The sequence below is a fragment of the Chenopodium album genome, chromosome 9 (assembly GCF_948465745.1).
Source record: "Chenopodium album chromosome 9, dcCheAlbu1.1, whole genome shotgun sequence".
NCBI classification, from domain to species: domain Eukaryota; kingdom Viridiplantae; phylum Streptophyta; class Magnoliopsida; order Caryophyllales; family Amaranthaceae; genus Chenopodium; species Chenopodium album.
The window spans coordinates 60,897,794-60,921,738 of NC_137842.1; the positions used below are offsets into that span (position 1 = coordinate 60,897,794).

The 23,945-nt window shown below is 26.9% G+C and overlaps 2 protein-coding genes and 1 long non-coding RNA gene across 3 annotated transcripts; 2 read left to right on the forward strand and 1 right to left on the reverse strand.

Annotated features, from left to right (window-relative positions):
• The first annotated feature begins 8,569 nt into the window (after positions 1-8,569).
• Positions 8,570-9,410, forward strand: LOC145560023 (uncharacterized). The gene is made up of 3 exons (XR_014093071.1): positions 8,570-8,841; positions 8,929-9,090; positions 9,243-9,410. It is a non-coding gene; the product is annotated as an uncharacterized LOC145560023 (long non-coding RNA).
• A 55-nt stretch (positions 9,411-9,465) lies between these two features.
• Positions 9,466-10,960, forward strand: LOC145560024 (uncharacterized). The gene is made up of 5 exons (XM_081621281.1): positions 9,466-9,673; positions 9,796-9,964; positions 10,096-10,188; positions 10,448-10,576; positions 10,886-10,960. Exons 1-4 carry the CDS (start codon positions 9,569-9,571, stop codon positions 10,468-10,470), a joined length of 390 nt encoding a protein of 129 aa, XP_081477407.1. The 5' UTR covers positions 9,466-9,568; the 3' UTR covers positions 10,471-10,576; positions 10,886-10,960.
• Positions 10,961-16,272: 5,312 nt separating this feature from the next.
• LOC145557853 (protein FAR1-RELATED SEQUENCE 5-like) lies at positions 16,273-19,789 on the reverse strand. The gene is made up of 5 exons (XM_081619034.1): positions 19,735-19,789; positions 18,743-19,257; positions 18,509-18,648; positions 17,375-17,938; positions 16,273-17,200 (listed from the first exon to the last, which is right to left on the reverse strand). The coding sequence occupies exons 1-5, from the start codon at positions 19,787-19,789 to the stop codon at positions 16,273-16,275; spliced, it is 2,202 nt and encodes a 733-aa protein (XP_081475160.1).
• Positions 19,790-23,945: the final 4,156 nt, after the last annotated feature.

Here is a 23,945-nt window from a genome sequence, read left to right on the forward strand (position 1 = left end):
AGGAACTAAACTAGTTGTAGCTATTGTAATTAGTTTTAATCTTAACCCCTTATTTTAGGGATCAATCTTGTCAATTCATTCAATTGACTTCAATTTCAAATAATAATAATAATAATAATAATTGTTCAGTTTCTAAAACATTAAACTGAGCTTTTCCATTGACGAAAATGTTGGCAAATTACAACTTTACAAGTTCAAAGAATTCCCAATCTCCATTAAAAACTAAGATTTGATAATAGTTTATTAACAATACACTTATAGACCTAGTACTATAGGACATTACGGTTTACGGAGTATATATTACTACTTTACTAGGTTTATAATTTTTGCATCAAATTTATCAAAAATTGGTTCATCCTCCATTAAAGAAAACAAGAGAAGGATGGATAAAAATATAAAATTAAAGAAGAAGATAAATTATTGTGAGATTTGTCTTTAATTTTCACTTTTCAAGAAACCAATCATTTAACATTTAAGATAAAAAATAATGAAAACATCAAGTAAGATAAATCATACAAAGTACGTTGTATTGTTGAAATTTGATCTCATTTAATTTGATCTCATTTAATTTTTTTATATAAGATATAATTTATTTTAACATCAACTATGGATATGATGGATTTAGTTAAATAAAGGGTTAAGAATCATTCAGTTACAATTGCCACAATTTTATTGTAGCCATTTGAAAACTGAAGATACCTTATTTATGTCACAGTGCCTCAGATTTCTCACCCTTGTCTTGCACGTCACTTTAAACTAAGACACCAACCCGTGTGCATATCAGCTTAACTAAACAAACCTAAACTCTCATTCTAACAAATATTTCAATTCTCTTTCCTCTGTTGGGATGAGAGAAAGATAGATTGGGCGAGGAAGACAAGTGCAAAATTTAGTGAATAAAATATAATCTTATTAATAATACCACATGGTCTTTATCAAGCTTATTTAAATGGAACACTTTTCTTTTCACATTAGCCAATACATGTTAAAAAGGTTAAAAGGCTTAATAGTCACAAAAGGTACACATATCAGAACCTATAACTAAAATATGTACATTGACACAATTTTAAAAAAACTCATGTTATTATATATAAATTTCCTATTAAACATACATGCATGATCATGATTATAAGGAAATTTTGTATTTTAAAACCAAAAAAAGACTGAACATGTTTTTTTTACAAAAATAAAAAAATAAAAAAATAAAATAAAATAAAAAATAAAAATTTCAACACCAAAAAAATTTAAAAAATGATGTTACCACCACTACCAAGCTCATCGTCCATCCCCCAATGCAACCACCACAGAAACCCCTCTTCCACTCGATCTCATAAACCTCGAATTGCTCCTCCACCCTCACTCTAATGGCTAGGGTTTCCGATGAGGGAGGAGGAGTGTTTGGCATCTTCGGGTGTGGGGTAGGTGTTTTAAAGAGAGTTTTGAGTGGTGGTGGAGGCTAGGGCATGCAAGAATCGTTGGTCGATGCTGACTAGGGTAACTAGGCTTGGTGCCTGGCTGCGTTGGCCGACGCTTGCTTGCTGGCTAACGTGATTGGACTTGCTTCTTGTCTGCGTCAGTCGGCGTTGTAGTGGATGAGCTTCAGCCTGGCTGCGGTGGCAAGCTGATGTGGTGACTGGGCTGCGTGCCTAGTAGCTGTAACGACAGTAACATGGTTGGGAACAGCCTAGTCACGTACCCCCTTTTTTTAAAAAATATTATTTAAATAAATTTTTATTTTATCTTTAAAATTTAGTTATGGATAATTATTTTAATTTTAGTTTTTTTAACCAATTAACTTTTGACACATGTCACATTAAAAAAATAACCTATTCAACTAGTCACCCATAATTGGGATTGAAGAAAGTAAACAACTTATCATCTTCGGATTTAATTCCTAAATAATCTAAAGATGCGATTATTAAAAGAAAATAACACATCAAAAAAGAAATTTTTTTTTTAATATAGTTGATCATCACTTGGAGTAAATTGCTACAATAATGTGTTGTATGTACTATGTTAATGTTTTTATTTATTCCCTTTATTTCGTTTTAGATGTATTTTTTTTTAAAAAATACGAATACCTAGATAGGTAGTTTTTGGAGATAAAAAGATAGAAAGAAAGAAAGGAAAAAAATCTCATGTGATATGAAAGAGATAGAAATTTTTTATTTACAAATTAAAAAATGGTGCATATAATTTGAAAATGATGCATCATATAACCGAAAAAGGGAAGTATGATAATTACACCCTTACAAATTACAATCTCTAGTGCATAAGCTAAGCGAGAGATTAAAGTTTGTATGCAATTTTGAACACCTAAATTGCCCTTAAAATTAAATATTGTTAATTAAATTGCCCTTAAAATTAAATATTGCCCTTAAAATTAAATATTGTTAATTTTTAGATCAGTCCAATTCAGTTCAGCTCCTAATTTCCTTCTCTTATAAAATATTCATTTTAGTTCAGTTTAGCTCTAATAAGTTTTGTTCAGTTCAATTCAGTTTAGTTCGGCTCATTTCAATCAATGAGAACAGGCCCTAAGTCTTATTCTTATTTTAGATTTCAATCAAGTTACAATAGGAAAATTGGGGGGAAGGGGGAAATATTTAATCAATCAAATAAAAAAAAAATTAAAAAAATCATGTGATAAAAAATTAATACTTTGAGTTCGAAAATATATCATTTTTTGAAAAAAAAAAATTTATCAAGATAAATGGATATATAACATAAAATAATAATAAAAAAAAATGTTACATAGTAATCACATATCTCTAGCAAAATTGAATCACCTTAAAAAATTATGTAAATAAAAAAAGATAATTATTACACTTTAATAATCCTAACTACGGGAGATTTACTTTAATAATCCCTACTAACGTTTATTTTTTAATAATTCTAACTATATTATGCTATGTGTTTGCCTTTAATAGTCCTAGTGACCGATAACCTGCTAAAAGATTTTATTTTTTTTGGTTTTAACAACCAAGTGTCAACACATGATTGGTGTAAAATTAAAATAAATAAAATAAAGACAAATGAATAAAAAAAATTAAAAAATAAATTCCCCGGCCACTTCCCCACCCCACCCCCACCCCCCCCCCCCCCCCCCCCCCCCCGCGCTAAAACCTAACCCCCTCCCCTAAATTCAGCTCGCCTGAAATTGGTCGGCCAACCACCTTAACCACCAAAATCGGTCGGTCGATCCTATACCTCCACATCTAACCCTCCTTCGACCCCTTCCCTTTCCCTTAACCCCGCCCTGCTACGTCTAATTTCTTTCGCGAAAACCAAACCACCCGATAACCCTCCTCCTTCTTTCCCCTACCTAAAACAACCTCAACTCCCTTATTCCCACACCCCAAAACGGCGAGGAGGGTTGTTTTGAGGTAGGGAAAAAGGATTAGTATGTGGCTGTTTCGTGGTGGTTTAAGGGAGGAATGAGGGTGGTCGTTTTTTGGTTGTTTTGTTGTTATGTTTGGTTGTGTTCGCGATAGGGTAAGGGAAGCAGGAGCGCGAGGAAGAAAGGTAGGGGATTGCCAGCGGGCCGGGAGGGGTTATAATGGCGTCGGTCGAAGGTGGGCAACCAGTCGCCGACGTCGAGGACTTAGGGTGATGGGTGGGTTGTGGTAGTGGGAGGGGTGGTTAATTGCGTTTAATTCTTAGTAAATTAGGGTAAAATGATAACGTTTATACAATGATAAGGATGATAAGTAATCGGGTACGTTAAAAAAATGATCAAATGACCCTCATTACATGCTTCATTAGTGGCGAAACTGTTATATATATAGGGGAGGGATCCGGTAAGAACCCCTAGATATATAAGAATCCATCTCAACCGTAGGATCAAGTTGTTTTAGACGATTAAGATTAAAACACGTGTCCAACTTTTTCAACCCCTTACCCACCTCCCAACCTTTTCTCTCTCCTCTAACTTTCTCTCTCTTCTTCCCGATTTTCTCATTTTCTCTCTCCTAAAACCCCCAAAAATCTGATAGAAGTTGCAATTTGAAGGATTTTCGCTTCAGGTATGTTTTTCTTTTCGATTTTGTTCAAATTTTCATGAAATTAGCATGATGTTCAAGTGAATTTGCAGTTTTAATTGGTGATTTTTGCAATTTTTAGGGTTCGGATTTAGGGTTCTATTTTTGCGATTTTTAGGAGTCGATTTTTGCGTATTATTTTGTGCGATTTTTGAGTTGGATTTTTCGTATGGAGTTTGATTATTTTGAGTTCGAGTTTAGCAAATTTAGGGTTCGAATCTTTGCGAATTATTTTGTTCGATTTTTGCGAATTATTTTGTGTGATTTTTGCGAATGATTTTCGATCGATTTTTGTTTGATTTTTCGATCGATTTTTGTTCATTATTTCGTTCGATTTTTGTTTGATTTTTCGTTCGATTTTTGTTCGATATCCGGTACTAAGGAGACCTTTGGCTGTGTAAACATCAACACTCTTAGCTTCTTCTGAAGGCCTGCAATATTGTTGATAATTCTTGAAGAAAATGCAATGAAATACAGAGTAATTGATGAATTATGAGTGTAGTTTTTCTCTGTAGTTGACGATCTTGAATGAGCTTTGTTTTGTTTCTGGATTTTGGTGCTGGATTTTTGAAGGTTTGTAGTTTTGTTTCAATGGCGGAATTTGGAAATTAATCAGTTAAAATCGGAAATTTGTGGTTAAATTGATTAAAATGTGTGAAGTTTCATGATAGAAATTTCATCCTGGTTGAAAAGTTTGATATAGAATTGGACGATTGAACAATTGAATGAATTAAAACTTGTTGTTGATCAAATTTAGGCTAACAAATTCATCGCATTTCCGGTGAAAATCTACTAATTTTGTTCAAATTTCTTCTATTTTACAGCTACTTTTCTGGAAATCGATCGATTTCTTCAGTTTTGCGGTTGAATTCGGAGAGAAAAACAGGTAAATTGTCGCGAAGAGTGAGAAAAATTTCTGGAAAAACACTGGTTTTTGCTCCATTTTTGTTTGATTCTTCACCAATTTTGATTATTAACCTGGTATTGTGCTCAACAAATTTGTATTGCAGCGATTTGAAAGCTCAATAGTACATAAGAATCAATAACAAAGAAGAGGAGAGAAACTGCAATTACCGGTACCGATCTTCGAAGTCGTCGCTTCAATTTGATTTTGTCGTAGATTTGTACGTTATATTGCTTTTGAATCAATTACTGAGACATTTCATTGTATGTTCGGTTTCATGTTTTTATTAGTAATGGCTATATATCTCTATGGAGTTTATGTGAGCGCTTGAGTGGTTGGCATCAATTTTTTTTATTGTTTATTGATATATGGTTATTTTTATCAAGTCCTACAACTCTTGTTGTTACCAGATGCATGTAATTATAAATTTTTGCTATTTTCAGCATGTTCTAAACTATTTTCAGCATGTTCTAAACTATTCTTATGTTTAAAATATATTACTAATGTAGGAATGTTACTAATGTTTTTTATTTTATAAAATTTCAGCAAAATGAAAAACCAAAATGAAGAAAAATCAGAAGAAGAAATTAATATTATACCGGATGAAAAAATTACTTATGGAAGAAAAAGGTAATTAAATTTTTCCCTTATGTTCTAAAGTATTTTTCCCTTATGTTCTAAAGTTTTCTATTATGTTTTATTATATTTTTTACTTATGTTCTAAAGTTTTCCCTTATGTTCTAAAGTATTTCTATTATGTTCTAATATTTTCTATCCATATGTTCTAAAGTATTTCTATTATGTATTAAAGTTTTCCCTTGTTCTAAAGTTTTCATTTATGTTCTAAAGTTTTCCTTATGTTCTAAAGTTTTCTATTATGTTCTATTATATTTTTCACTTATGTTCTAAAGTTTTCCCTTATGTTCTAAAGTTTTCCCTTATGTTCTAAAGTTTTCTCTTATGTTCTAAAGTTTTCAATTATGTTCTATTATATTTTTCCCTTATGTTCTAAAGTTTTCCCTTATGTTCTAAAGTATTTTTATTATGTTATAAGTTTTTCTATTATGTTCTAAAGTATTTCTATTATGATATAAAATTTTCTATTATGTTTTATTATATTTTTCCCTTATGTTCTAAAGTATTTCTATTATGTTCTAAGAGTAACTATTATGTTCTAAAGTATTTATATTATGATATAAATTTTTCTTTTATGTTCTAAAGATTATCATATATGTTCTAAATCATTTATATTTGATTTTAAAGGAAAGTTGTTGAAAATGATGCGGAAGTAATTGACAAAGCTGAATTTGAGAAACATGTGCAAAGTCAGAAACAAAAAAAAAGTGCCAAGCTTTCATCAAGGATTCAACCAACTAGAAAAATGAAAACAAAGGAAGTAGAAGATGATGATGATGATGAAAATGATGATCAACATGATATTAATGATGAGATGGATGAACCAAAGTTGGAGGAGAAAGATGATGAAAGAGATGGCGTGAATGATGATAGTAAAAAGGTTCTAAATTATATGCTAATGTCATAAATTGCATGTTTATATTCTACATTTATAAATAATATGTAACTTTATTAATTATATACATATGTTCTAAAACATTCATGTTTATGTTCTAATACATTCATGCTTATGTTCTAAAGTAAATGTTTTAATTAATAAGTAAATGATTTTTGTAAGTTAATTCTTACATTTCTAAGTTGATGTTTTAATTATATACATATGTTATGTTCTAAACTTTATTTTTTATAACAATAATTTATCTACTAATTCAAATTCTTTCTAATGTTTTACTTTTTTCAGGTGGTTTTGAAAAAAAATCAGAAAAATAAGAAAAGAAAGATTGAAAAAGAAAAGGATGATGAGGATGTGAAAATAATCAAAGTGGAAAAAAATAAGAGATCGGCTTATCAAAGAATTACCGCTAAGGAATTGATGAAACAAGTTTTGGTAAATCTCTCTGATAAGCATAAACAAGCTATTCAAAAAATTGGATTTGGTGCTTTTTTGAACTTGGATGCACCACATTATGTGGATTCTTGGTAAGCACTAGTGTTCTAAAGTTTTCTCATATGTTCTAAAGTTTTCCATTATGTTCTAAAGTATTTCTATTTTGTTCTAAAGTTTTCCCTTATGTTCTAAAGTTTTCTCATATGTTTTATTATATTTTTCCCTTATGATCTAAAGTTTTCCCTTATGTTCTAAAGTATTTCTATTAAATTCTATGATTTTCTATTATGTTCTATTATTTTTTTGCTTTATGTTTAAAAGTTTTCCCATATGTTCTAAAGTATTTCTATTATGTTCTAAAGTTTTATCTTATGTTCTAAAGTTTTCTATTATGTTCTATTATATTTTTTCCTTATGTTCTAAAGTTTTCCCTTATGTTCTAAAGTATTTCTATTATGTTCTAACATTTTCTATCCATATGTTCTAAAGTATCTTTATTATGTTCTAAAGTTTTCTATCCATATGTTCACATGATATATGTTCTAAAGTTTTCCATTATGTTCTAAAGTATTTCTATTATGTTCGAAAGTTTTCCCTTATGTTCTAAAGTATTTCTATTATGTTCTATGATTTCTATTATGTTTGAAATTATTTATATTACATGTCAATCTTTTAAAGTACTTTTATTTTTTGTTTTTATTATTTAAATATCATCTATTATGTTCTAATTCTTATAAAATTCTAATTAATGTTCTAAAGTTTAATTATCATGTTAATTTTTATTTTTATTTAAATTCTAATCTATATGTATTTTGTATTCTAAACCTTTAATTTAAATCTAGGTTGACACAACAACTTCTTTCGAATTTTGATCCCAAGAGATGTTGCTTGATGCTACCGGGGAGAGAAGAAGAAATATTCTTTGATGAAATTGATGTTCACATGACATATGGATTGCCAATGGGAGATATAGCAATTCTTGATACAATAGAAAACAAGAATGAATGTGCAAATTTTATGCAAAAATGGAGAAAAAACTTTAACCTTAAAGTGGTATGAATATTTTTATGTGTACTTGTATTCTAAACTTGTTATTTGGCTTATCTTCTAATTTATTTTAATAATGTTCGAAAATATTTTTGATTATGTTTTAAGATTTTCTATTATGTTCTATTATATTTTTCCCATATGTTCTAAAGTTTTCTATTATGTTCTATTATATTTTTCTCTTATGTTCTAAAGTTTTGCATTATGTTCTAAACTATTTCTATTATGTTCTAAAGTTTTATATTTTGTTCTAAAGTTTTCTATTATGTTCTATTATATTTTTTCCTTATGTTCTAAAGTTTTCCCTTATGTTCTAAAGTATTTCTATTATGTTCTATGATTTTCTATTATGTTTCAAATTATTTATATTAATTACATGTCAATCTTTTAAAGTACTTTTGATTATAAAGTATTTTCTATTATGCGATAAATTATTTCTATTATGTTCTAAAGTTTTCCATTATGTTCTAAAGTATTTTTGCTTATGTTCTAAAGTTATTCTGATTATGTTCTAAAGTATTTTTGCTTATGTTCTAAAGTATTTTTTATTATATTCTAAATTACCTATCCATGTTCTAAATTACTTACAGGGTGCTCCAACAAATGCACAATTGATTAGTAGGATTCAAAAGGTTAAGGAGGTAGATAAAGAACAAAAACAAGTTTCGGATGAATTCATTTGGAATTTTTTGGTTTGTGTGGTTAATAGTTGCATCCGTTCAACTAATAACAAGCAACTATACATTAAGTTTTTGTATAGTTGCAAGGATACAAAGAATATAGTTAAGTTGAATTGGTGCAAATTTGTTAAGGAGCACTTGATGGAAACTACTAAGAATTGGCTAGATGGAGAATCTTTCTTTACGGGTCCTTTAATCTTTCTTATGGTAAGTTCTAATGATGTTCTAAATTATATATCTATGTTCTACTTTACATATCAATGTTCTAAAGTATTTCTAATGATGTTCTTTTAGGTATCCTATTTTGATCGGGTACAAAGGAAGGGGTTAGAGATACCACGTCAAGTTCCATTAATATCATTGTGGAACCAAGAAAGGTTCCATACAAGATTGAAGTTTGAGAAAGACCTTGGATTTGGAAAAGGAAAAGTACTAGAAAGAATGAAATTGAATGTGGTATGATTTTTGTATATATGCTTATGTTCTAAAGTTTATACTATATGTTCTAAACTTTGTAATATATGTTCTAAAGTTTATTATCGTTTTATATTTATCTATACAATATATTTATGCATGTATTCTAAAATTTATAATGTATATTTAAAAAGGGATTGGAAAAAAGGCAAGAGAATGACAAAGGCAAGAAGAAAGAGCAACCCTTGACAATTAGAGAAAAACAAGGGGAGAAGAAAGTAATAAAAAAGCAAGGGATAGACAAAGGAAAAGAGAAAGTTGTGGAAAACCAATCAATGACATGTGATTCTATCACGTCTCCAAATGATATGATGGTATAATGTTTTAATATTTTTTTTATTAATTTATTTACTTATTTCTATAATATTTTAAATATTCATTATTTTATGTTCTAAATTCTTAGGATTTTTTAAGCAAATTTGGAGATTTGGCAAAAAGTCTTGCATCGAATGTAAAAGAGATGTATAGCATGTTGGAACAAGCAAAGGATATCTTTGTTAAGGAAGAAACAACGGGGAAAATGCATCATCTTATAGACAACATTTGGTGCAAGTATACCACAAAGGTATAATAATCATGTTCTAAACTATTTTCAGACTATGTTCTAAAGTGTAATTTTTATATTTATAATAGTTCAACATATATAAATGTCTTATTGGATTCTAACTTATGTATTCTTATATATAGCCATTGGTAAATCAAGAAGAAGAAAAGCAGCAGACAAAAAGTCCTTCCATACTTAGTCAAGATCAACATTTCTTCGATGAACCGGCATTCATAGAAGAATTGGATATGTTGATGAACATTGCATGGAAGAAATTTAATGTTGAAAAGTCACCAAAGTCATTGGGACATGGTAATTACATGTTTAATTTCTAAATTATACCTATGTTCTAAATTATGCTCTTAAATCAAGTGTTTATGTTCCAACTCAAATCTTTATGATATAGTTAAGTTCTAAAATTGTGTTTTGTAATTATTATGAAGATTTTCCATCAAATGAAGGAGAAAGAGAAAAGAACAACGATGAGAGAAATATCAATGAAAAGATAGATGATAGTATCTCTTCACCTATACTTGGTAATTTCCAACTATTTTCAAACTCATTTCTTATTAATGTTCTTTTAATTAATTGATTTTAAAAAGGAAAAATATTAAAAAAAATGAAATAGAATATTTGTATATGCTTATGTTCTAAAGTTTACGCTATATGTTTTAAAGTTTAAGCTATATGTTATATGGTTTGCACTTTATGTTATAAAGTTTACGTTAATGTTCCAACTCAAATTCTTATGATACAATTATATTATATGTTGTGTTTTATAATTATGTTTTCAAGATAAAGAAGAGAAGCAAGACTAAGGACAAGAGGATAATCAAAAAGAAAGACAAGAGGCAAAGGAAGGAGAAAGCCAAAAGGAGAAGGAAGGAGAAAGAGAAGAGGAGCAAGAAGGAGATTTGGCAAAAGGTTATGATCTAAAGTATTTCTATTATATTCTAAACTAAAGTTTTCTATTATGCTCTATTATATTTTCCCCTTATGTTCTAAAGTTTTCCCTTATGTTCTAAAGTATTTTAAAAAGGAAAAGTACTAAAAAAAATGAAATAGAATATTTGTATATGCTTATGTTCTAAAGTTTACGCTATATGTTCTAAAGTTTAAGCTATATGTTCTAAAGTTTGCACTTTATGTTCTAAAGTTTATGTTAATGTTCCAACTCAAATTCTTATGATACAATTATAATCTAATATTGTGTTTTATAATTATGTTTTCTAGAACAAGAAGAGAAGCAAGACCAAGAACGAGAGGATAATAAAGAAGAAAGACAAAAGGAGCAAGAAGGAGATTTGGCAAAAGGTTATGATCTAAAGTATTTCTATTATGTTCTAAACTAAAGTTTTCTATTATGCTCTATTATATTTTTTCCTTATGTTCTTAAGTTTTCCCTTATGTTCTAAAGTATTTTTATTATGTTTTAAGATTTTCTATTATGTTCTAAAGTTTTCTATTATGATCTATTATATTTTTTCTTTATAGAACATGTCAATCTTTTAAAGTACTTTTGATTATAAAGTATTTTCTATTATGTTCTAAAGTATTTCTATTATGTTCTAAAGTTTTCTATTATGTTTAATTTTATTTTTCTCTTATGTTCTAAAGTTTTCCTTTATATTTTCAAGAACAAGAAGAAAAGCAAAAACAAAGACAAAAGAATAATCAAGAAAAAAGGCAAGAGGCAAAGGAAGGAGAAAGACAAGAGGAGCAAGAAGGAGAAAGGCAAAAAGAGAATGAAGTAGAAAAAGAGGCAAAAAAGAAAGTTGAAGCAAAGAAAGAGTAATCAATGTAACTTATTAATAGGAATATTTAATACATTGGTTTTGGTTTAGAACATATGTTGGACGATTTGGTAAAATCTTAATATAGGATTAATGGTTTGTTTTTTCTAGTTATATATATTGGTTTTGATTTGGGTTTGTTATTAGTATTTCAAATATGTTCCAAAGTATATATGTTTATGTTCTAAAGTATTTCTAATTATGTTCTAAATTACTTGCCCATGTTCTAAAAGTAATTTTGATTTTGTTTAGACAAAAGAATAAGCTTAAAATTTTCTTGCGTACAACAAAGAAGAAAACGAAAAGGAATGACGACACACCAAAGACACCAATTCCTCCAAAAAAGATGCATAAAGATATTTCACCTCCAAGCTTCAATTTGTTGACGCCCTCACCAATAGTTGGTAAGTTTGACTTATTTTAACTTTATTTTTGTTATATGTATATTGGAAATTTATTATATTTATTATGTCAAAAGTTCTTTTAATGTTCTAAATTTTTTGAATCTAGATCATCCACCTACATTGAATGAAGAAGAAGAGGACAACAAAACCAAAAAAGAAAAGAAGAAGCATGTTGAAGAAAAGAACAACAAAGAGAATAAGCAACGGTAATTAGATTTAGGCTATGGCGGTTGTTTGATTATTATTTGATTTTAGTTGTTGATTTTTTTATTTTTTTTTTAAATTCAATTGAATAGGAAGCAAGAAGAAGAAGAAGAAACAAAGAAAAAAAGAGGAAAGGATAAGCTTCCAATGTACTTGCGCTCGCCTTTTATGGTTACTCATGAAAAACTCTTCAACAATGTAGATCATAAAATGATAGCTGAGTATGCTTTTGCTCAAGGAGATAACGCGTAAGATTTCATCCATCTATATTTATATGCTTATGATAAAAGTATTTGATTATGTCATAAAATATATATATTTATGTTCTAAATATTGTATTTATCTTCTAAGGTAGAAACTTATGTTTTAAAATACATGTTTGAAATTCCCATCTTCGTTTTCTAATCAAATTCAATTTTGATGGTTATATTTTTTCTAAGTAATTGTTCTAAATGTTACAAGTTTATGTTCTAAAATACTATGCTTATGTTCTAAAGTTGTATGTTTATGTTCAAAATTACGTGCTTATGTTCTAAACTATTATGCTAATGTTCAAAATTATGTTTTGATTAATATAGTTTATGTTCTAAAATATTTCTGGTCATGTTCTAAAATTTAGTTCTAAAGCACTATGCTTATGTTTAAAATTATGTGCTTATGTTTTAAAGTATTTTGTTTATGTTCAAAATGTTGTTTTGATTTAATGTAGTTTTTGTTCTCATTTTAGGGAACTTTTGTATGCTGACAAAGCGGCAATAGTGATTAGGAGAGATGAGATGGATAGTCTTTCAGGATGTAGTCACATGTTCAACAACATTGCAGATGCTTATGCTTTCATATTAAATTGTGAAAACAAAAGGTGTGGTGTAGACAAGAAGAGTAGATTTTTTTTCTCTACTGAATGCTATGTATGTTCTAATTATCTTACTATTATATTCTAAATTACATGTCAATGTTCTAAAGTATTTCAAAAAATATTCTAAAGTAGTTCTGATTTAGTTCTAAATCACATGTCAATGTTATAAAGTATTTCTAATTATGTTCTAAATTTAATGTCTTTGTTTAATTATATGTCAATGTTCTAATTACTTGAGTTTTAATTTTTTTTTTCCAGCTCATTCTTTGCACTGAAAAATACATCAAAAATACTGAAAGTTGGGAAGATAGAAAAAAAGCTTTGTTTCGTCAAATGAAAAATGAAATGACAAATGCCGAAGTAACAACATTTAACAACTTTCAATTGGTAAGTTTTTTTTTTCTTTATATAGTGTTCTATTTATTTTTATTGAGTTCTAAATTACATGTCAATGTTCTAAAGTATTTCTAATTATGTTCTAATTTATTATTATAATGTTTTAAAGTATATGATTATGTTGTAAACACATGTTTGATTATGTTCTAAAGTCTCTGATTATGTTCTAAACGTAGGTTTTCTTTCCGGCTGTTTTACCGGATCACTATTATTTGTTGTGCTTCAACTTTATGGAAGGTACTCTTGATGTCATTGATAACATGATTCTTCCACCAAATGTTTCGGTAGAAGACAAATATGGGGATGATTTTACAAAAATGGTAAGGTGTAAAGTTTTGATTTAGTTAATTATAATTTTTTTTATTATGCTATAAAGAAATTTAGGAACATTGATATCATATGGAACATTAACCTTATTTGGAACATTAACATAATTTTAAGTTATTTTTATTATGTTCTAAAGTTTTCCTATATGTTTTAAAGTATTTCTATTATGTTCTAAAGTTTTCTATTATGTTCTATTATATTTTTCTCTTATGATCTAAAGTTTTCCCTTATGTTCTAAAGTGTTTCTATTATGTTCTATTATTTTTTTCTTTATGTTCAAAAGTTTTCCCATATGTCCTAAAGTATTTCTATTATGTTCTAAAGTTTTCCCTTATGTTCTAAAGTTTTCTATTATGTTATATTATATTTTTTCATTATGTTCTAAAGTTTTCCCTTATGTTCTAAAGTATTTCTATTATGTTCTAACATTTTCTATCCATATGTTCTAAAGTATTTCTATTATGTTCTAAAGTTTTCCTTTATGTTCTAAAGTTTTCTCATATGTTCTAAAGTTTTCCATTATGTTCTAAAGTATTTTTATTATGTTCGAAAGTTTTCCCTTATGTTCTAAAGTATTTCTATTATGTTCTACGATTTTCTATTATGTTTGAAATTATTTATATTACATGTCAATCTTTTAAAGTACTTTAAATTTTATATATATGTTATAATTTACATATCAATGTTCTAAAATAATTGTAATTGAGTCCTAAATTCCATGTCAATGTTCTAATTATATTATTAATTTTTTAGTTGGAAGCATTTGGTGAATTTTATGAAGAAGTTGATAAGAAGAGTGTAATTATTTCCACTTATGAAACAAGAAATGTTGAGATGAGATGGAAAAGCAACCAGAATAAACATGATTGTGGAGTATTTCTGTTGAAGCACATGGAATCCTATGAAGGCCAATGTCAAAAATAATGGAATTCAGGACTAGAGAAGGATAATATAAGTACAAAACATATATGATTAGGTTCTAATTACGTGTTAATGTTTTAAAGTAATTCTTATTATGTTCTAAATTACATGTATATGTTCTAAAATCATTTTTTTTTTGTGCAGTTTGAGCAAATAAAAAGGTTACGAGTGGAGTATTGTGGGAAGATTATAACATCAGAAGTAAATGAAGAACGGAAAAGAGTGTTGAAGATGGCTAGAAAGTGGTCAAAGATCAACAAATTTTGATATTTGATTGTGTAAAACTCAAGTATACATAATAGTAATATTTTGTACAAATATATGATTATGGACATAACTGTTTTGAACATGTGTACATTTTGAAACATTAATATCATTTGGAAAATTAACCTAATTTCAAGTTATTTTGATTGTGTTCTAATGTATATAAAGTAATTCTTAATATGTTCTAAGTTGCATGTGTATGTTCTAAAGTAATTCTTATTATGTTCTAATTTATTATTATAATGTTTTAAAGTATTTAAGTTGTTACTTGCAAAATTTGCGCAAAATAAATGGTTCACATTAGTTGAAAAATATTATGTTATCTCATACTCATCCAACCCCATTCTCATATTATAATATTGCCAAAAATTATGTTAATAAAAGAATAAGAGTTATAATATAATCATGTTATATTATAATTGTAAACATAAGAATATAGAGAATAATTGGACAAAAAATAATATGCATTATGTTCTCAAAATAATAAAAAAAATGTATAAAAGAAAAATTTACACAAAATTTTTTCCATGTGCTATTTCCTTAAAATAAAAAGTCCCATGCGGTTGTACGAATAGCATAATCAATCCGAAAAAAAATTAATAATTAGAACATAAACACATTATAAATTTTAGAACATATTTGATGCATTTTAAAACATAAAGTATTAAGTTTAAAACTCAAAGTATTTATATAATATGTTTTAAAGTATTTTTATTATGTTCGAAAGTTTTCCCTTATGTTCTAAAGTTTTCTATTATGTTTTATTATATTTTTCCCTTATATTCTAAAGTTTTCTATTATGTTCTAATGTTTTTATTATGTTCTAAAAATTTCTATTATGTTCTATTATATTTTCCCCTTATGTTCAAAAGTTTTCCCATATGTGTTAAAGTTTTACCATATGTTCTAAAGTTTTCTATTATGTTCTAAATTATTTCTGTTATGTTCTAACATTTTCTATCCATATGTTCTAAAGTATTTTTATTATGTTCTAAAGTTTTCCCTTATGTTCTAAAGTTTTCTATTATATTTTTTCCTTATGTTATAATAAAATCATGTTATATTATAATTGTAAACATAAGAATATAGAGAATAATTGGACAAAAAATAATATGTCATTATGTTCTCAAAATAATAAAAAAATATATAAAAAAAAAATTTACACAAAATTTTTTTTTTGTTCTATTTCCTATAAATAAAATGTCCCATGCGGTTGTACGAATAGCATAGTCAACCTGAAAAAAAAAAATTAATAATTAGAACGTAAACACATTATAAATTTTAGAACATATTTGATGCATTTTAAAACATATACAAAATGTTTAAATTAAAAATTCAAAGTATTAAATTTAAATTCAAACATATTTGATGCATTTTTTTTTCTTATGTTCTAATTATTAATAATTTTAATTTATTACTAATTAGAACAAAAGAAAAAAATGTTTACTTACAATATCACTTGACTTTCCCTGGACAATTACGACTATCATGATGACCAAGCTCTCCACATGCTCTACATAATCTTTTCTTCTTTTGACTTTGTTCAACAGCTTTTTCTCTGTCATTCTTCATTCTCTTGTCACTATTTGCAACATGCGTATCATTTGGAATAAGGGTATCATTTGGAACATTAACCTGATTTGGAACATGAACCCCTGTGCCTTTGTTTTTTGAAATTTTTGGAGCTTTGATCAAAACTTCAGAAGGTAAACTAGCTCCAATAAGCATTTCAATGTCTTTAACTTTGCTACACAAATTGTTGCTTCCATTTGTTGTTTTCTTCTGTTCCAAATCTATTCTCATGGCTCGAAGTTTTTTGACAAGATCACTTAGATCATCTTCATTGTTTTGCACTAAACTCACACAAGCATGAATTTCACACCACAAATTATTTAATAACATCTTTTTATCTACAGCATTAAGACATTCCTCTAAAACATTACCCTCTAAATAAAAAATGGGCTTCTTATAAGCCATTGTACACCATCTATTTAGAACGTAAGTCTTGGGAATTTTTTCTAACATCCTTGCTTTCCACACCCAAATCATATGCCTACAAGGCACACCATCACGTTCAAATTTTTTACAAAAACACTTGGTATCTAAGGTAGTTGGATCAAAAACAACATCAAAAGCCCTCCTCCTAGATCCTTCCCTTAATTTGAAAATGTAAATCTCATTGTCCTTCTTCATCTCCTCAACACCACAATTAAAACATCCAATTTCAAGCTCATATTGAAAATCATAAAAAATTGTTGTTGTAAACAACTCGGAAGCATCTTTTTCTAAAGAAATTGGAGTCTTACACTCTGGACTCTTATTCTTTGAATCATTATCCATTTTATTTTGAGTGTGCCTTTGAGCATCCAATGCACATTCAAACCTATAGAAAATAAAAATTAACTTTAGAACATAGAAAATAACTTTAGAACATAAAGTGAATTACATTAGAACATATTAAAATAATACACATGATTTAAATACTATTAAAACATTAAACTAAAATTTTTGAACATAAAGATTAAAATTAGAACATATTTAGACATTTACATATTACCTCATGTAAAACTCAATCAAAGTGAGATGGGGATTTGTGAATATAGTGAAAAAATTATTTTCACTTTCGGATCTAGATGTGGTCCTCATGATGCCACCTAAAAATAAATATCTGAAATACGCTGGAATCCACATATCACGTATGTTGAACATGTGAGCCAACCACTCATGATCGTTCAAATTGAATTCTGAAATAACTTTGTTCCACTTTTCTTCAAATTCTGCTGGCTCAATCTCTAAATGCCAAACACATGCACAAAGTTTTTTCAAAAAATCAGTTTCTTGGGTAATTGCCCGACCTACTTTTTCAGGCACCTTTTTCATAATATGCCACATACAAAACCTATGTTCTGTAGTTTGAAAAACATTACGAACAACAACTTTCATTGCAGGATCTTGATCGGTAATCAAACACACAGGCTCATTATTTCCCATTGATTTAAGAAAAGTTTTGAAAACCCATTCGAAAGATGATATATCTTCATGAGCTACAAAAGAAGCCGCAAAAGTAACACATTTCTTATGGTGATCAACTCCAGTAAATGGACCAAAGATCATATTATATCTGTAACATACACAAATTATATATGCAGAAAATATTAGAACATAAGGATTAACTTTAGAACATAAAGGTAAATTGTGTAGCATAAAGGTATACTTTAGAACATTAAGGATAAACTTTAGAACATAAAGATAAATTGTGAAGAATAAATGTATACTTTAGAACATTAACGATAAACTTTAGAGTATAGAAATTTAATTTAATTATTAAACTTACCAATATTTTAGACCATAATGCATCTATGTTTAGTATATCAGCAATATATGTTTAGAACATTAGCAATATATGTCTAGAACATAAGATATACATAATTTAGAACATAAGAAATATATGTTTAGAACATCAAAACATGATAGATATTAATTTAGGAACATAAAAAAATCTACATTTAGAACATCACCTGTTTGTTTGGAACGTTGTATCAAAAGATACCATATCACCAAAAAGTGCATAATTTTTGCGACAAATAGGATCAGCCCATAAAGCTCTACAAAGTCTACCTTCTTCATCAACATCATAGTAAAAAAAAATGCACTCCAAAGCAATTTCTTATTTTGAAAGTTATCCACAAACATTTGGGCATCTGATCCAGCAATATAAGCCTTCAAATCTCTATAAAAGTTTTTGAAATCTTGTTTAGATGCACCAACATTATCATGTGATCCAGCTAATTCTTTCATCATTGTATAAGACCTCACAGGACCAACATTTACCTGTGTACAAAAACAAAGAGAAAGAAAAATAACTATGATTAAAAATCAACTTTAGAACAAAGAAAACAATATTTGGCACATAAAAATAAATCACCTTTGAATTATCAACAATCAACTTCTTATGCATAATATGCATTTTTCTATTATCCTTTTGAAATTTTGCACAACTTGGAGTATATAAACAATGATTATGTTCTTCTTTGAATTGACTAACAACATACTTTCCTGCATCATATCTCATACATATGTGAGCATTGCATCCTACACGAGTCACTAAACGTTTCCTAGTAATACGAACTTTTCCTTCTTCATCAACAGTTTGTTGAGTAATAGGTTTTTTTGTTGCCTTGAAACCTTCCTTATTACAAACTCCATATTGAAAAGCAATTATATCTTTGTTATTCTTCTTCCTTGTAGTAGTAGATTTCCTAGAAGTAAATCCAGCGGCATTTGCATATGCTTTATAAAAACTAAGACCCTCTTCGGGATCTTTGAATATCATCCCCAAACAAGGTTTTAACTCTTCGGGAACACTTGGAATCCATTCCTTAGTGGTACCACCAGGGCTAAACGATCCAACAACCTCAGGAGTACGATAAATAACACTAACTACATTAGAACATAAAGAGAAAGAGAAACATACATAGAAAACTTTAGAACATAATGAAAAAAGTTTAGAACATTAAGAATAAACTTTAGAACATAGTAAATTACTTTATAACATACATAATAAAATTTAGAATAAAGTGAAAAAATTTAGAAAATAAAGAATTACTTTAGAACATAACTAGAATTTTTTTTTAATATTAAACAAATTTTGAACATAATCAACAAATTTACAAAATTACTTTAAAACATGTAAGTAAAGTTTAAAGTTTAGAACATGTAAGTAAAGTTTAGAACATGTAACTAAATTAAAATAGAATAAAGTGGAAAAGTTTAGAACATAATGAATTAATCTAGAACATTAAAACAACTTTTAAACATAATCCACAAATTCACAAAATTACTTTAAAATATACAACTAAGTAAAGTTTAGAACATGTAAGTAAATTGAAATTAAAGTATTAAAATAATGAAAATTACCTGAATGAGTAACAACGGAAGAAGGAGAATTATCTTGAACATAATCTAAATCCATGAATATGCCAAAACCTAATTATCATAAATACAAATTGTAGTAAAAAACCAATCTAAAATTACTTATAGAAGAAAAAGGTAATTAAAGTTTATGTATTATTTTTCCCTTATGTTCTAAAGTTTTCCCTTATGTTCTAAAGTATTTCTTTTATATTCTAAGATTTTCTATTATGTTCTAAAGTATTTCTATTATGTTATAAAGTTTTCCCTTATGTTCTAAAGTATTTTATTATGTTCTAAAGTTTTCTATTATGTTCTATTATATTTTCCCCTTATGTTCTAAAGTTTTCCCTTATGTTCTAAAGTATTTATATTATGTTCTAAAGTTTTCCCATATGTTCTAAAGTTTTCTACTATGTTCTAAAGTTTTCCCTTATTATGTTTTAAAGTTTTTCCTTATGTTCTAAAGTATTTATATTATGTTCTAAAGTTTTCCCATATGTTCTAAAGTTTTCTACTATGTTCTAAAGTTTTTCCTTATTATGTTTTAAAGTTTTCTATTATGTTATAATGTTTCTATTATGTTCTAAAGTTTTCCCATATGTTCTAAAGTATTTTATTATGTTCTAAAGTTTTCCCATATGTTCTAAAGTTTTCTATTATGTTTTATTATATTTTTTACTTATGTTCTAAAGTTTTCCCTTATGTTCTAAAGTATTTCTATTATGTTCTAACATTTTCTATCTATATGTTCTAAAGTATTTCTATGATGTTCTAAAGTTTTCCCTTATGTTCTAAAGTTTTCTATTATAGTAAAAAAAACAATTTGAAATTAAAATCAAATAATAGAAAAACTCAAGCAAGAAAAAAAAATTTGGAAAAAAAAATTGAAAATGAAAACTAGAAACTTAAAAAAAAAAAAAAGCGAAAAAAATTAGGGAAAAAATAGAGGAAAAAACGAGGAAAAAAAACGAAATAAAAATAAAAAATTGAAATCGAAAAAAAAAAACTGGAAAAAAAAAACGAAAAATAAAAATAAAAAACTTGAAAATAAAAATCGAAAAAAAATGGAAAATGGACATTAAAAAAAAAAGGAAAATATAAATAACAAAATGGAAAATCGAAAAAAAAATTGAAAAATAAAAACAGAGGAAAAAACGAGGAAAAAAAAACAAATTAAAAATAAAAAATTGAAATCGAAAAAAAAACTGGAAAAAAAAAACGAAAAATAAAAATAAAAAACTTGAAAATAAAAATCGAAAAAAAAATGGAAAATGGACAAAAAAAAAAACTGGAAAATATAAAAAAAAAATGGAAAATCGAAAAAAAAAAATTGAAAATAAGAAATCGAAAAAAATGGAAAATCGACAAAAAAAAACTGGAAAATAGAAAAAAAAATCGTAAAAAAAAAATTGAAAATAAGAAATCGAAAAAAAAAATGGAAAATCGACCAAAAAAAAAAAAACTGGAAAAAAAAACTGAAAATAGAGTAAAAAAAATGGAAAATCGAAAAAAAAATCGTAAAAAAAATTGAAAATAAGAAATCGAAAAAAAATGGAAAATCGACAAAAAAAAAAACTGGAAAATAAAAAAAAAAAACTGGAAAATCGTAAAAAAGAATCGAAAAAACAACTTGAAAATAAAAAATCGAAAAAAAAACTGGAAATTAAAAAAATATATTATTAAAAATCGAAAAAAATAAAAACCAAAAAAATAAACTTTAAATCGCCAAAAAAAAAATTCAACAAAATCGAACCAAATATAAAAACAATTGAACTTAAAATGGCAAAAAAAAAACGCAAAAAAAAAAAAAAAAACTTACCAAGTTCTTGAGGTAGAGGAGAGAGAACAGAGAAAATGCTGAGGAGAGAGAAAATGTTGAGGAGAGAGAAAATGCTAAGGAGGGAGATTTAGGGTTTTCTTTTATTTAAAGATTGAAAAAGAGTTATTAAAATTACAAAAATGCCATTACTAAAGGGGGATTTTAGATGGTTAGATCAAAATCATTGAACGGTTGAGATAGATTCTTATATAAGATTGGATTCTTATATAGAGGAGGGTTCTTATATGAGCCTTTACATATATATATATATATATATATATATATATATATATATATATATATATATATATATATATATATATATATATATATATATATATATATATATATATATATATATATATATATATATATATATATATATATCAGCTAATGTCATCATTGCCTACGTGTCACTTATTTATTTATTTTTTTCCTTTCAAAATGCAAGGATGATGTCAGATATTTTTTTTTTCTTTTTAAGCTACCCTATTTAACATAGCTTTGAAAAGTATTCCATTTGAATTTTTAAATTTTAAAATTTGGGTTTTCTACACATATTATGCTATTTAGTTATTAACGAGTTGTTAACAATTGTTAAAAATAGAATTAATTGAAATTTCTTGATTAAATATGAAAATTATGCACTTTTGGGAAATGTATATTCACATTTAATTAGAAATTAGTTAGGAAAAATGAGGAAGTTATTTTCTTTCATTACGTGTTAAAAGTCTATATTTCAATTCTTATTTTAAAACCGTGCATCACACGGGGTTAATCTAATATTGAAATAAAACTTTTCCCCAATTCTTTTTCTCTTTCCCATGTTCCTATTCCTATTTTCCCTCCATTTCCAGCATAATTTTTCAGTTAAAAGCACATACATTTTCAACTAAATGCGTATAATATTTTTAAAAAAACGTGCATTAATTATATTTTTCAATTAAAAGTACATAAAAAGTATTAATTGTTTTATAAGGTAGTTTCATACAACATCTATTGTTTAAAAGATAATTTTTTACAACATTTTTGTTAATAAGGTAGTTTTTCACAAAAATTTGAGGTCGGAATCGAAAAAAAAATAATCGAATATGCTTCCTTTGCGTGTTTAAAAATACCTCGGTTTGCGAGAAACACTCAAAATGGGGAATTTTTTATTATTATTTTGTCAATTTTGACTTCAATAAATTGGACCCATACGCCCAAAATCCCCCCCCCCCCAAAATACTATGAAAAACATCGAAGAGTTTTTTTTAACCGTTAAATTTAACGGTTTTCTTGATGGTAGGTGGTAAAAAACAATTATTTGAAATTTTTTGGTGGTAAAATACAACTTTTAAAAATTTTGGTAGTTAAAACAATTTCGTGATTTTTTTTGGTGGTAAAAGTCAAAAAAATCCTTTAATTTAGTATGCATATTATCTGTTACAAACGTGCATATTTTGTGTTCAAATAGTGCTTATTGTTTGAGCTTGGAATTGGTCCTGCTTTTGGCTATTATAAAGACAATTTTGGAGACTTTTATGAGATTTAAATACATTGGGTAAGTTTTGTATGTGGCTAGTCACATGGTGTGGCCACATTAATTTATAAGGGTAATCTTTATTTAAATGTATGATCTGAGTAACCTTATTTATTCATAAGAGTAACCCCATGTTGTCCATAAAGTAACCCAAATTCATTATACGAGTGAAATCAAATAATTTAGAAATAAGTAACCCCATTTGTTTATTCGATTAACCCCTATTCTTTTGTTTAAAAAATTGAAAGAATAATTTCATTTTTTTAATAAAGTAACCCCCTTTTATCATTCAAGTAACTTACATACGTTAAAATAATCTCATTTGTTCATCACCGTAACCCGCTATTACTTTATTAATTGTCTTATATGTAATTATGTAAAGTGGTCACACCATATAATTAGCCACATATAAGACTTTGGGCTTATTTTATCATACCAATACCATTAACTAACATTGACGGATTTTGTCAAAATTTTCATTATTGGATTCGGGCCTACTTTAGTTTTCGTCAAATTTTTTGTCATGATACTTTAGTTTTGCCGATTTTGGCATTTACTTTGACTTAAATTAATAACTAAAATGACCTTGAAAATCTTAATAGAATAATTCTTAGAGTATTGTTTTGCACAAATTATAAACAACCCTGCATATTTTATTATAAAGTATGTTATTTTTTAGAAAATTTTGCAAAAAGCCATCTTTTATAAATAACTAGGATAAAACCCGTGTAATGCACGATGTATTTGTATTTTATAAAATAAATAATTTTTATACTTATGTGATAAAATTTGTTATTTTATACTTCTTCTGTTATTTTTTACTTGACCTGTTTCTTTTATCACGATGTACATTTTTACCCATTATTAACTTTA

What these genes read in the sequence shown, in the direction of transcription:
- LOC145560024 (XM_081621281.1), top strand. Translation starts at nt 9,569, where the DNA reads ATGTATAGCATGTTGGAACAAGCAAAGGATATCTTTGTTAAGGAAGAA. An exon ending in GGTGCAAGTATACCACAAAG is followed by an intron (nt 9,674 to 9,795) that starts GTATAATAATCA and finishes TCTTATATATAG; the next exon opens with CCATTGGTAAATCAAGAAGA. An exon ending in ACCAAAGTCATTGGGACATG is followed by an intron (nt 9,965 to 10,095) that starts GTAATTACATGT and finishes ATTATTATGAAG; the next exon opens with ATTTTCCATCAAATGAAGGA.
- LOC145557853 (XM_081619034.1), bottom strand. Translation starts at nt 19,789, where the DNA reads ATGGATTTAGATTATGTTCAAGATAATTCTCCTTCTTCCGTTGTTACT. An exon ending in TTCCGTTGTTACTCATTCAG is followed by an intron (nt 19,258 to 19,734) that starts GTAATTTTCATT and finishes GTTCTAATGTAG; the next exon opens with TTAGTGTTATTTATCGTACT. An exon ending in TGATTGTTGATAATTCAAAG is followed by an intron (nt 18,649 to 18,742) that starts GTGATTTATTTT and finishes TTTTGTACACAG; the next exon opens with GTAAATGTTGGTCCTGTGAG.